Here is a 14,356-nt window from a genome sequence, read left to right as displayed (position 1 = left end):
AAATTTGTCGTTGGATATAAAGTGCCAGAGAATAATTTAGTCACACTATAAAAGACTTCTAATTTATCAACAAGTTCATTTGCCATTTCCCACTCATCATCAGATGGTACAACTTTATACAGAGATTCACGGTGTCTTAAATGCTCAAAAATTTCTCTATATGGCAAAGCAGAAGCAAGCAGTAGATAAGTTGAATTCCATTTAGTTCTACAATCAAGTGCAAGCTTTCTCCTATAATTAATATTCAATTGCCTACAAGTCTCTACAAATTTTTCTTCCCTCTTCTGTGTTGCAACCCAAAAAGAAATACTATCTCTGATTTTTTCAATAGAACTATATATTGCATTCATGCCATCTTTCACAATCAGATTAACAATGTGAGCACAACAACGCATGTGAAAAAATTTTCCTCTCTTAACAAAGTTAGATGGTAAAATCTTATCAAGCAGAAGATGAATCATGGCATCATTTGTACTACAATTATCAACCGTTAAAGTTGATAATTTTCTATCTATGTTCCAATCATACAAGGAATTCACCAAAGCATCACTAAGAACTTCAGTAGTATGAGGTGCAGGCACATATGCAAACCTAGAATAATGTAAATATAATAAAAAATCATGACATTAAAAAATCAAATATTTAAAAGATGCTAAAAGCATAAATAATACCTTATAAGTCGACATTGCAAGTTCCAATCATCATCAATAAAGTGAGCCGTAATCGCCATATAGCCTTTGTTTTGACATCAGCACTCCACATGTCAGTAGTTATAGCAATGCGGCTTGAATTTTTTCCCAACAATTTTAGAAGCTTTGCCTTTTCAGCTTCATACATCTTCTCAACATCATTTCTCAATGTATTTCTTGTATAAAATTTGAACAAAGGTTGAGTCTCAGCCATAAACTCATGAAAACCCACTTGCTCAACAAATGACATAGGATGTTCATCCCTAATAACCCATTTTGTGAGTGCTCGTCGTGCTGCCTCTTGACTAAATGTGAAGTTTCCAACCAAAAGTGAATCCGTTGGCCTTCCCGTTCCTGTAGAACTTGATGATTGTTGCACTGTTTTTAATATTGACTGCTTTGGTCCCCTAACAGTACGAATCGGGCAAATTCTAATGTGATCATGCAAGTGCTTAGTTCCTTGCTTTGTGTCACCTCCAATCTTTCTTTCACAATATTTACATATTGCCTTCCACTTTCCATCTATTTTCTCCCTCCTAAAATATTTCCAAGCCTCAGAAGTTAATCCTTTTTTGTTAGGATTATTTTGCACTTCTTGGCTAACTTCTTGTCCTCCCTCTTGTGTTTCTTCTTGTCCTTCCTCTTGTGTTCCTTGAATATGTGCTTCAATTGCTTGACCCTCATCATCTTGAGTTGGTTCTATCTCATTATTATTTTCAATAGGAGTTGAGCTAAAGCTATCCATCCTATACAAGCCAAAATAAATTAAACCCAGCAGCTCAAAATCAACTCAGAATTATTAATAAATTAAATTATAAAATTAGAAATAAATTAACAAGAAACAAAGATATATAAAAAACAGAAATAGCAAAAGAACAATTGAAGAAGACAAGACTCAAGTTAAATAACTAGAAAACCAAAACTAGCAAAACAGTATCAAATTAAAATTAATAAGAAAACTGATAGATAGAATCTAATAAGAAAACTGATGAAATAATAACTAAACAAGTGGCATAGTAGAATGAAGCTTGTGATGATGATGATGAAATAATAACTAAACAAGTGGCATAGTCAAAATAAATTAACAAAATCATTAACTGGTCAAGAATTCTAGTTGATGGATTAGCTAATGAAATCGGACTACATACAACAGTGGACTACAGAACTTGATTTGAGGGAAAGTAGGTTTTATATATATAACTGCATTGGAAATATTGAATAATGCATTGGATCACCATATATATATAACTGTGCATGAATGTGTTTAGGGAATGGATAATGAAATGATAGCTGCATACTTTACTTCAGCTCCTACCATCAATGCTAAAAGTTGCCACAGAATTCCTGATTTATTGAACTACAATCGACAGAATCAATTCTGACCATTTCTAACTAATGCATTTTGTACATATGTTTAATTTGAATTATATATGCCAGTATACTCTGTACAGAAAATATTTTTTTCCAGAATAATGAATAATCGTACCACACGATGAAAAGGGGTAGTAGAATTATTAGTTCATTGTAGTATACTAATTCAGTGCGATTTGTTTCAGAGTAATAAGACGACACGTTCATTGTATCAGCATTAGTTCATTGTACATACCTATGAATAAAAACTGAGAATAAAAATGATTAGAAATATCCTTTTGTTAATAATATTTAACTTACAATGAAAGGAAAATGCTTAAGCAAGCAAACACTGCATTTAAAAAGAGTTTCTTCATTTGTTGTAGAAAAATGATTTGTTCCAACAGCAGACAAAAAAAACATAAAACCTAAAGTGAAATGCCAAAATATAAGAAGAAAAGGGGAGTAGTGACTCTTACCAGGGATAAGACAGAATCACAGAAATGGTCGAAGAGGTAGAGACGCTGGTGAAGAGAAGAGCGGCGACCGATGCGGAAGAGGGCGAACGGAAGATGGCGCACGGGGCGGTGCGGTGACGATGGTGGTCGGAGGCCGTGACGATGGTGGTCGGAGGTGGCTGGCTGGGACGAGGGAGAGAACGCAGAGGAAGGGTTTCGCGAGGAGCACTGGAGCAGGGTGAGGGAGTTGCAATGCGCGGCGCTCTATGCCTCTGGGAAGATGGGTTTCGCAAGGAGCACTGGAGCAGGGTGGATGCCTCTGTGGGAAGAAGGGTTTCGCGAGGAGCACTGGAGCAGGGTGAGGGAGTTGCAACGCGCGGCGCTCTATGCCTCTGTGCGAATTGGGATTCTGGGAAGAGAAGAAATTACGGTTTTCACTTTTCAATATATATATATATATATGTAAAGTGAAATGACTAAAAAACCAAAATAAAAACTAAATTCTTAAGGGTATTTAAGTACTTTAATATATTCGGGGATTGTGGTGAATACGGGGATGGGGACGGGGATCTCCACTCGGGTCCCCGCATCTACTTCGAGGGAATTTTGTCCCCCATCCCCGTCCCCGCAGGGAAAATTCCCCGCCATCGGGGTCCCGTTCGGGGCGGTCCCCGCGGGGATCCCCACTGCCTGGGAATTTTTGACACCCCTAACATCAATATGCACCATTTATATATTTTAATTTATATCTTCATGGTCAAAATGAACTGGAACATCACGTTCCATTTCGTATAGTGCCATACCAGAACCGCTTCCTATATTATAAATACTGAAAGTAGCTCCATCAAAGTTTACATAAGTTATTATTATCACTTCAAGAAGGTTCCATCCCTATTTCCAAACTCACACTATAAAAGTCCGAACTAATCAACTCATGAGGCACATTCTACAAAAAATGGACATTGCAGGAAAGATGTTACCATGGGCCATAGAACTATCCAAATTCTACTTAAGATATGAAACTCGGACAGTAATCAAATCCCAATATCTTGCCGACTTTTTGGCCGAATACACTGAAGTTTAAGGAAATCCAACAAATCAAAAAGTGGAGCAGGAGTAATTTTGGAGAATGAGAAAGGAACTCAGATTGGGCTTTCGTTAAGGTTCGAGTTCCCGACCTCCAATAATCAAGCTAAATACGAAGCCTTACTTGCTGGTTTGAAGCTAGCCGCAGAGGTCGGGGCAAAAATGTTAATCGTATTTAGTGATTCTTAAGTAATAATCTCCCAAGTCAATGGGACCTACCAAGCCAAAGATCTCAGCATGAAGAGGTACCTAGAAGAAACACTAGTGCAATTAACTCAATTTCCAAAAGTCGAAGTCCGACATATAACATGGGAAGCAAATGTCCGAGCTGATTCCCTCTCTAATCTAGCTAGCACCAAACTAGGGGGCAACAATAGAATCTTGATCCAGGAAACTCTCTACCCACCTTCAGTAACCAAGTCGAATGTAATGACCATATCCAAGAAAAATCTAGGATGGATGGTTCCCATAGTCAAATATCTTAAATTCGATATCATCCCGAAGGATAAAAAGGAGGCAAGGAGGCTCATAAGGGAAGCACAAACTATACTCTAGTCCGAAATATTTTCTACAAAAGAGGAGTATCCACACCTCTATTAAAGTGCATCCCGACCTCTAATACTAAAGAGGTCTTCGAGGAAGTTCATAATAGCATATGTGAAAATCACTTAGGAGTACGATCACTAGCTAAGAAAGTGATCCAAGCCGGCTTTTTTTATCCGACCTTGCAAAGGGAAGCGGCTGACTTTGTTAAAAAGTGTCCACCTTGCCAAAAGTATGCCAACTTCCATGTGGTACCTCTAGAAGAACTTATCAGCGTCACCTCGCCTTGGCCATTTACTAAATAGGGCTTAGACATCATCAGTCCATTCCCCTAAGCACTCGGGCAAGTAAAATACTTCATAGTATGAATTGATTATTTCACTAAGTGGATCGAGACAGAGCCCCTAGCAACCATCACAGTTTAAAGAAGTCGAAAATTCCTCTATAAGAACATTGTCACCCAATTTGGAGTACCACACTCCATCACCACGGACAATGGGACACAATTTACTGACTTAGCATTTAGAAGCATGGTGGCAAGTCTCAAAATCAATCACCAATTTAAGGTACTATAGCTCGGAAGCGCAAAAGAAAAAGCTCGACCTCCTCCCAGAAGTCCGAGAACAAGCTCAGATAAAAGAAGAAGCGTTTAAGCAAAGAATGGCTCTAAGGTAAAACCAGAAGGTCATCAAAAGGAGATTCGCCACAAACGACCTCATACTGATCCAAAATAACATCAGGACATAGAAGTCGGGTGAAGGAAAGCTGGTTGCGAACTGGAAAGGACCTTACAATATTATTGAAGTCTTAGGAAAAGGATACTGCAAAGTGTCCGACTTGCAAGGGAAGGAACTCCCAAGGTCATGGCATGCATGTAACTTAAAAAGGTACTACAGCTAGGAAGCGCAACTTGTTCCCTGGTGTACTCTTTTTTCTTACTTCATAGTTTTCCCGAAAAGGATTTTCCTGAAGGGGGTTTTAACGAGGCACCATAACAAGGGCTAATGGTTAACGAAAAATGCTTAGTAGCAAACTTATGTAAATCATTTTTCATTAATGATAGTCCATTTATTCTTCAAAGCTTTCCATTCAAACGCATTAAGTTAAGCTAAAAAACTGCAAAAATCATTGCCCGACTTAAGTGATCAGCAAGATGAAGCGACAATGTACAAATTAATGTAAGAAGTTATATAAGCAGTTTGTGGTCCGACCTCAAACAAAGGGTTAGTCCTAAAAACAAAATGAAAGAGTAACTTAGTAAAAGCCCGATTACTTAAAGTCAGAATCTCATGTAATAAAAAAGGAAACAAAATGAACAATAAAAGATACATAAGCAACCGGCTTATCGATCCGATGTCTTTTTCAACTTATCATCAAAGTTATCAAAATAACTTAAAGTGCTTAAAGTCGTAACAAAGCAAAACGATAAAACATTTTATAAAAACTACCAATTACACAAAAAGTGGGGAAACAAGTTTTTAAGGAAAACAAAAAAGAGTTCAGACTATAAGCTATTACAAAATAAAATTGTCCACAAAAGACCCACAAGTCGGGCCATTCAAAATAGAAGAACTATATAGGGTAGAGTTCAGCACCAGTGACTACATCTTCAGGCCGAACTGAGGAGATCGGGATCGCCTCAGAAGAAAGGGGTTGTTCATTAGGAGGGGAAGGAGTGGCTTCATCATCTACTTGGGTAGCCGCTTGAGAAGTTCCCTCGATTTGAGATCCCGAGGCCTTAAGGTCGGGCATGTGAGTGTCCTTGTCCTCCTCGGGGGCAGGGATTATCTTCCCGTCCGACACAATGTTGTCGGTGGATATGAGAGAAAGGTCCATCCCGGGAGCAATGACTTTGAATTGGGCCTTCAGATTCTCCACCAACTTGTTTATACCCTCATCAATGTTATCCTCCGCTCCTTATATTTATCCCTTGCTTTGGAGATCTTGTCAACCAAATCGAGCTTTTTCCCGTAGACCTTGGTGTAGCTCTCCTCTGCCTTCTTCTTCAAACCCTCCATCATAGCTAAGGCTTTCTCGGCTTGTTTAACCCTCTACCGAGCTTTGGTCAGGTCGGTCACCAGAGCCGCCTTCTCGCTCTCCAACTCCTTCTTGGTTTCTTTCAAAGATGCCACCTCAGTTTGTAAGTCGGCCAAAGTACGTTGGGTGGGGCCTAGAGGAGTCTTCTTTAGCTCCTTCAATAAGGCCGCACAAATCCTGACCGTCTGGACTCTACCTCGGGCTATATAACCTGGAGATGAGACTTTATGGCAACATCATCCATGCTGGTAAAGTTTTGGGGAAGGATGTGCTTCTCACTCCAAGATAGGGCATCAAAGCCCTGTTCATATATCCCTGAGCTCAAAGTCTTGCGTTTCTTGGGGACCGGCTTGGGATTGGAATGCAGAGGATGAGCTACTTGTTTATTCGAGGTAGAAAGAGGATGAGTTGGCTGAGGACATAAGTCGGGCGTGATCTTTAGGGAAGCAGAGGCACCCGAGTCTGACTTAGAAAGCAAGGCTGCTTCACCGATCTCTTGCAGTTGAAGGTTGTGAGTGACAACATTCTATCTCGCAGTTCGTAGTGTTTTTATTGCAGCCGACTAAGGAGCCATCTTTTCTATACGACATCAAAACCAAAACAAAGTCAGACATGAAACGCAAATCAACAACGCCTTTAAAAATGGAAAGAAGACTACCTAGTTCAGATTGAAGTTGACTGGATTTCCCTAAAAACTTCTTGGTATTCAAATAAGGAGCTCGGCCCCAACATTCCTGGAATAGGCTGACTATACTCTCCTCGAGCTCATCTAAATCGCCTACATTGTATTTGACTATTACAGGTTTTTCCTCCCAATATAAAGAAAAAATAGGTTCATCACCCTCATCAAGGAAGAAAAGTTGGACATTCTCAACAGCTCGTATTTTGAAAAAGTAATTTTTAAAGTCGTGAAAAGACTCATAAAAAATAGCAAAAACCTTTCTCTCCTAGACATCCCGAAAGGAGACCCTGCCTTGTTTTTTGGAGCTAAAAGACTTGGTAAGTACAAAGAGATAGAAAAAGACCTTAAAAGAAAGTCGGACATCAAGTTTCCGACACAGGATGTGGTATATTTTCAAGAAACACCAGGAATTATAATGCAGTTGGGTAGGAGCAACATTACAAGTCTTGAGGACATCAATCTTAAAATCAGAAAAGGGAAGGCTGGCCTCTAACTTAGTAAAAAAGCAATCGTAAACATAGATAAAGTTACGCTCTGGCCTATCAAGTCGAAAAAAGCAAACCATCTCCTCACGAACAGCCACAACAATCTCATAATTTCTCTCATCCTCACGATTCATACATAGCCTATGATGCCTGCGAAATTGTTTAGCATATTCTCTATCAATTACAGAGACAAGAGTAAGAACAGTTATATCTACCCAGGTCAGGTCAGATGAGACTTTCGATGACATGTTGTGAATTACAGATTGAGACATGAAAGCTATACCTACAATACAATAAACAAAAAAATCATCTCAAAAGAACTCAGGTATCAATCAAAGAAAGTCGGGTTACTATTAGCAGTTTCAAAAGATACAAATTTGATCAATTTATCATACATAAAACATCACCAGACTACCAGATACAGAAATGACACCACTTTCAAACACATAAGGTAGCACCATTTGGAGACAACATAACAGAAAACTACATCAAGGTTCATAGCGTCAGTTTCAACAAAAAATGCAATTTCTTTATCACAAGTAACATTTCAAAACCACCATTTGAAACAAACACAGATACTACCCAGAATATTGAAATAAAAAAAACATGAAAAGGATGGAGTAAAGAACCAACCTTGAAGGAGCGCAAAGAACAACGAGCACTTCAAACGGCAATACACAAATGATCATAAAAAAAAACGAACAAAGATCTTCTAAAACCTCAAGATAGAGAAATCTTGAACTAGGAGCAAATGGCACGAAGAAAGGTTGAAAGAAGTAAAAGAGAAGGGTGCAAAACGTATGAAGAAAGCAAAGAAGGGAGAAAGAAGAAAAAATGAGGTATTTATAAGACACTAAGGGGGTAAAAGTATCATTTACTCCTCATTAATAATGCGCGCAGTTACCAAGGTAACCGAAAAAAAGGTGCGTGTAACTGTTATAAAAAATGTAATGTTTTAACAAAAAAGCACGTAGAGTACCCGACCTGTTCTGAATAGGCGGAATACCTGATGTGAAATCTCAAGTCCTTTAAATGCCTGAGCCCGACCTCATAAAAAGTTCGGACTCACGCAAGAACACTGTTCATATCCTGGCCCAAAAAGATAAGACCAGGCTCAATAGGGTTAAAGGCCTAACCAACAAAAGTGGCCTCTTCTACTCATACGCAACCTTATAGAGGTTGGGCATGACAACGTTATCCCAATTCTATTTAACTAAATTAGTAACTAACTTCTAAGATATCTCCTACTTATTTAGAAGGGAGATCTCAACAAACTTTCCAAGATAAAGAGAAAGGTTATTTACCAATAAAGGTGGAACTACTCTAAAGATGGTTATCACCACTACTATAAATACCTTGACAATATCAGGTATATTCAAGTCCCAATATACTAAAAACCTGCTTAAAATTATTGCTAATTTAGGCATCAGAGTCTCTTGCAGGTACCTCCCCCACCTCCTCACGAGAAACTTGGACGGTGGCACCTCGACACCAATACAAGTTGGACGCTGCCTCAAAAGGCTTCTGGACCTCACGTCTAGACCCAAAAGCAACCCAATTTCAGGTAATCCTCGGAATATTTTTAACTTTTGATGAACTATTATTCGGAGTGGATCATCAGTTCTGTGCTAGACATTTATATTCTATCTTCAAGAAGAGATTTTTAGAACTACAACTAAAGCTTATGATCTGTAATTGATGGTAGGGTAACATTAAATCATTTTTACAAATGTTAAGGATACAAATGGGACAATTTGAATGTTAGAGACATAAATAAGACTTACCCCAAACGTTAGAAACTATTACCTGATATAACATACTGTTGTTAGTTGTATTTATAATGCGTTAGCCGTAGTTAGTTTTCCCTAGTTTGTTAGTGCAGGTTAGCGTAGTATATATACATATGCAGTTGGTTGCTGTAAACAACTTTTGAGGGCAAGTCATAATGAAAGTTAACATTTTTTACTCATTCTCTTCATTGGCTCTGAGTCTGAACTTGCTCACCTCTTCTCTTTCACACTTTCAACATGGTGCGGTAAGCGTAGAAGTCATGGTTGAAGAGGGAGCAACTTAATTTTTTATCTTTGTGACTAGAAAATTGATAATGAATTCATTCCCGTTTAATTCCTGTTTCAATTTCTCCATTCAATTGTTCTTTCACTTCTCACTTCGACATTGTCTCTGACCTAATTTCTCGATTCACTTCAATCGTTCGTATTCTCACATCAATAATTTTTTTTCAATTCCTAATTTCTCTGACCTAATTTCTCTCCTCTCAATTTGATTTCTCAGATTTATCTCTTCCTCTTCTAAATTTCTTTTCTTCTCTTCTCTTGGACTCTCACGACAGTGTTTGATGAGAGTGTGTTTATCTCTTCTTATGTTCATCAAAGAGTAAGGTAACAACTCCGATCAACGAGATCAAGAGAAGAAGGTCTGAATTCTCATCGCCAAAATTCATTGAATTTGTGCCAAAAATGGCGGATTCAAGTTTGGGAGGCTCGACAAGTGGTTCAAGAACCATGGACATGCATCAGATAGCATCATTTCTGAGTCAGATATCAACAATTCAAGCGCACATCGTGAAAACCAGTAATCGAGTTCAAGATCTAACAAATGCCTATTTTCTTCACCTATTTGAAAACCCAGGTATCCCCATAACTACTATTGTTCTTACTGGTCAAAACTTTAGTACATGGAGTAGAGAAATGTGGAGAGCACTTAAATCAAAGAACAAAACAAAATTCGTTGATGGAAGCATCACAAAACCAGAGAGCACAGATCCATTGTTTGAAATATGGGAAAGGTGTAACACTTATGTAATTGGCTGGATAAATCTTTCACTTAATCCAGATATCCGTCAAAGTGTAACATGGAACAATCTTGCTAGTGATTTGTGGCTTGATCTGAAGCAATGCTATTATCAAGGGTATAGGTACTGTATTGGTGAATTATATGAAGAACTATACACATTAAGACAAGGCAAATTGGATGTGACATCCTACTACACGAAACTCAAAACAATTTGGGAAGAAATTGACAATTTTTGGAAAATACTATCATGTGAATGTGGCATCACGTGTCAATGTGATCTAGGAGTAATTAGAAGCCAAAGGGAGGAAGACAGAATTGTGAAGTTTTTGAGAGGATTGAATGAGCAATATTCTAATGTGCGGTCTTAGATCATGCTCTTGGACAAGTTGTCGAGTCTAAATGTGGTGCTCTCCAAGCTTACTCAATAAGAGAGACAGTTTCTCAGTCTTGATACTACCATAGTCATTCAAATTTTGGTGGCACCTACCAATTCCTTGAACATTGCTATGCCTTCTCAAGGCAGAGAGAGAGGAGGAGGTAGAGGTGGCAGGTTTCGAGCTGGGGGGAGGGGCAGAGGAGGCAGAACACGGATGCAGTGTTCGTTTTGTGACAAAACTGGACACACAATAAATACGTGTTACAAGAAACACAGACTTCTTCCTCATCTAAGTCAAAGAAACACTAACTCTGCCCCAGCAATGATGAATTGCTTCAACACAGATGAAGAAACCGAGGAGAGCAATGATGATCTCGGTTTCAATGACCCCCAGTTGAAGGAGAAGAAGACTACAGTGGGTGATTTCACTCCAAAACAAAAAGAAGCTTTGCTCGCCTTACTCAAGAAGCAAGAAGTGCAACATATTTATAGCGTGAACCACATCTTAACTCAACCTCATGGTAAGGTGACACATATTCTGCATTTTAAATCTCACATAAAGGCTCTTAATGTTTCATACAAAAGTATAAACCTTGGGTAATAGACACTGGTGCCACTAACCATGTGTCATATTGCCTCAGGGATTTTTCTGAAACATTTGAAATTGATCCAATCATCGTCAAACTCCCTAATGGTACTTCCACTGTGAGCTGCATCATGGGAACCATTAAGTTTTCAGAAAATCTTTATCTCACTAATGCATTGTACATTCCTTCCTTCAATTTTAAATTCATATCAGTGTCGAAGCTAACTGCATCATTGCATTGTAAAATGACTTTTTCTAATATAACCTATGAGATACAGGGCAAACACACAGAGAAGATGATTGGTATTGCTAACTTTGTTGATGGTCTATACATACTAAATAGCACAGCATTGCCCCTATTGACGAACACCATACTGCACACTATATCATAGCACCCACACAAAGGGCACACATGCAGCATTTATGGCATGATAGATTAGGTCATATTCCTAATAATATACTAGCTGTTATAAAGCAAACTTTCAATTTCATTGATTGTACAATAAATAAAAATCTTTGTGACTCTTGTCAATTAGGAAAACAAAGAAGATTGTCTTTTTCTCAAAGTGATACTGTTTTTGATAATAATTTTGATTTGCTTCATATTGACATTTGGGGACCACTTACTTTTTTGTCTATTGATGGCCATAGATATTTTCTCACTATAGTGGACGACAAGTCCAGATTTACTTGGATAAATTTGATGAAGTCTAAGGCTGAAGCAGCATCTTTAGTGCAAAACTTTGTTAAACTTGTCAAAAACCAATTTGAAAAATCTGTAAAAATTATTCGGACTGACAATGGTCCTGAATTTTTAATGCCAACCTTTTATGCTTCATTTGGAATTTTGTACCAAAGGTCATGCATTGAGACACCACAGCAAAATGGTGTTGTTGAACGAAAGCATCAACACATTTTGGCTATGGCAAGGGCCATTATGTTCCACGCCCAAATACCTAAGTGTTATTGGAGTTTTGGAGTGATCCACGCAGTCTATTTGATAAACCAAATTCCCACACCTCGTTTACATGAAAAATCTCCGTTTGAAGTACTGCATAAATCACTCCCCCATATCTCTAACCTTAGAGTATTTCATTGTTTAGCATAGGCAAGCACGACCAAGAATAGCAGAACAAAATTGGACCCTCATTCAAGAAAATGTGTTCACCTCGGTTTCAGGGAAGGTACCAAAGGTTATGTGCTTCTTGATCTGATTTCAAAAGAAATTTTTGTGTCTCGAGATGTCAAATTCTATGAAAATCATTTTTTATATATTGTTTCATCTCAGTTGCCTATTGATTCTCACCAAGAACCAGCTTTTCAGCAACATTATATGCCCTACGTCATGCATGATTATGATTTGTTTGACTACCACATAACCGATCTGCACACCCCTGCTTCCAATCCACTCCACACTAGTCAACCTGCACCACACATACACACTGCCACATAGCCCACAGATATTGAATCCTCGAGTCTAACATTGCATCAACAACCCACTCATTCAAACATTCAACATCACAATGTATCACCATCTTCTCACTCCACACCGAGAAGATCATCACGCATTAGTAAACCAAGAGCATACTTAAAAGATTATAAATGCATGAATATTACTACTAATCACAACAGAAAAATTTCTTCCAATCAACAATATCACATCTCAAAGTTTTTATCATACAAATCTCTTTCACCCATGCATAGTGCATACTCATTAGCTATCTTAAACATTGAGCTTAAATGCTATGAAGATGCCATACTTGAACCTTGTTGGCGAGAGGCCATCCGAGCTGAATTGGATGCTCTGAATGAGAACAAAACCTGGACACTGACTTCCCTTCCAAGTGATAAGAAGGCGATTGGTTGTAAGTGGAGCTTTAAGATTAAATATCACCCTGATGGTAGTGTTGAGTGACACAAGGCCTGTCTCGTGGGAAAGGGGTTCACTCAAGTTCCCGGAATTGACTATAAAGACACGTTTAGTCCCGTTATCAAGCTAGGAACATTGCGAGTTGTTTTGGCACTGGCTGCTGTCAAGGGATGGCATTTGAAGCAAATTGACGTTAATACCGCCTTTCTACGTGGTGAGCTTGATGAGAAAGTGTACATGAAACCCCCTCGAAGGTCTTGCAATAGCTCCGGGTCAGGTTTACAAGCTTGAAAAGTCTCTATATGTACTTAAACAAGCTAGTAGACAATGGAACTTCAAACTAAAATCTGTTCTGCTAGAGTTAGGATATAATCAGTGTAAATCTGATTACAACATGTTTACTAAATCCCAAAGTACTGGTTTTACAATCATTTTGGTTTATGTTGACAATTTAGTGTTGGCTGGGGACGATTTGTTTGAAATTGAAAGAGTGAAACAAACTTTGCATGACTGATTTCGGATTAAGAAAATTGGCGATCTTAAGTTCTTCCTTGGCTTAGAGGTTGCTAGGTCTTCAAAAGGCATATTTTTATATCAGCAAAAATATGTTCTAGATCTCTTGCGGGACACTGGTTTTGAGCATTGTAAGCCTGCCTCCACTCCTATGGACTATGGGGCGAAATTGAGCAAGGATGATGGAGATAGTCTGCCTGATTCCTCCGATTATAGGAAAACCATTTAAAAACTGTTGTATCTCTCAAACACAAGGCTAGATATAAGCTTTGCAATTGGCAAGCTCAGCCAATTCTTGGATTATCCCACAACTAATCACTTGCAAGCGGCACATAGGATCCTCAGGTACATAAAGAACTCTCGGGCAGCAGGGTTGTTCTTCTCGGCCAATTCCGATCTATCTCTCACTAGATTTTCTAATTCTGACCGGGCTGGATACCTTGACTCACGACGATTGGTTTCAGCCTATTGCTTCTATGTGGGTTCCTCCCTTGTCACTTGGAAGAGCAAGAAGCAAGTAACCGTCGCAGCTTCTTCCTTTGAGGCAGAGTATCGGGCTCTTGTACTGGCCACTAGAGAAGTTCAATGGCTTAGTTATGTGTAGAAAGACTTTGGAGCACCTCTTGGTAAACCTGTGAATTTGTACTGTGATAGTAAATCTGCCATTTATAATTCTACTAACCCAGTATTTCACGAGCGTACAAAGCATATTGAGGCTAATTGTCACATTGCGAGGGATAAATTGCAAGAGGGTTTAATTCATCTTTTACCAATTTCTACACATGAGCAAGTCGCAGACATCATGACTAAGCCTCTGGCACCAGGACCGTTCACCACATTGTGTAGCAAGCTTGGGTTGTTGGACAT

At 38.7% G+C, this 14,356-nt stretch overlaps 1 protein-coding gene across 1 annotated transcript; it reads left to right on the top strand.

The window, feature by feature from the left end:
- The first annotated feature begins 12,802 nt into the window (after positions 1-12,802).
- On the top strand, positions 12,803-13,718 carry LOC130933935 (uncharacterized mitochondrial protein AtMg00820-like). The gene is made up of 3 exons (XM_057863533.1): positions 12,803-13,007; positions 13,107-13,253; positions 13,591-13,718. Exons 1-3 carry the CDS (start codon positions 12,803-12,805, stop codon positions 13,716-13,718), a joined length of 480 nt encoding a protein of 159 aa, XP_057719516.1.
- The last annotated feature ends 638 nt before the right edge of the window (positions 13,719-14,356 follow it).

Source organism: Arachis stenosperma, chromosome 1 (assembly GCF_014773155.1).
Source record: "Arachis stenosperma cultivar V10309 chromosome 1, arast.V10309.gnm1.PFL2, whole genome shotgun sequence".
Classification (NCBI taxonomy): domain Eukaryota; kingdom Viridiplantae; phylum Streptophyta; class Magnoliopsida; order Fabales; family Fabaceae; genus Arachis; species Arachis stenosperma.
Note: the sequence above shows the minus strand (reverse complement) of the source record. Positions and strands in the feature narration are given on the sequence as shown.

Bases quoted from the DNA above. Each gene is read 5' to 3' on its own strand.
- LOC130933935 (XM_057863533.1), top strand. From the start codon at position 12,803: ATGCATAGTGCATACTCATTAGCTATCTTAAACATTGAGCTTAAATGC. The intron at 13,008-13,106 runs GTAGTGTTGAGT...TTATCAAGCTAG, and splicing joins GATTAAATATCACCCTGATG to GAACATTGCGAGTTGTTTTG. The intron at 13,254-13,590 runs GTTTACAAGCTT...AATATGTTCTAG, and splicing joins TTGCAATAGCTCCGGGTCAG to ATCTCTTGCGGGACACTGGT.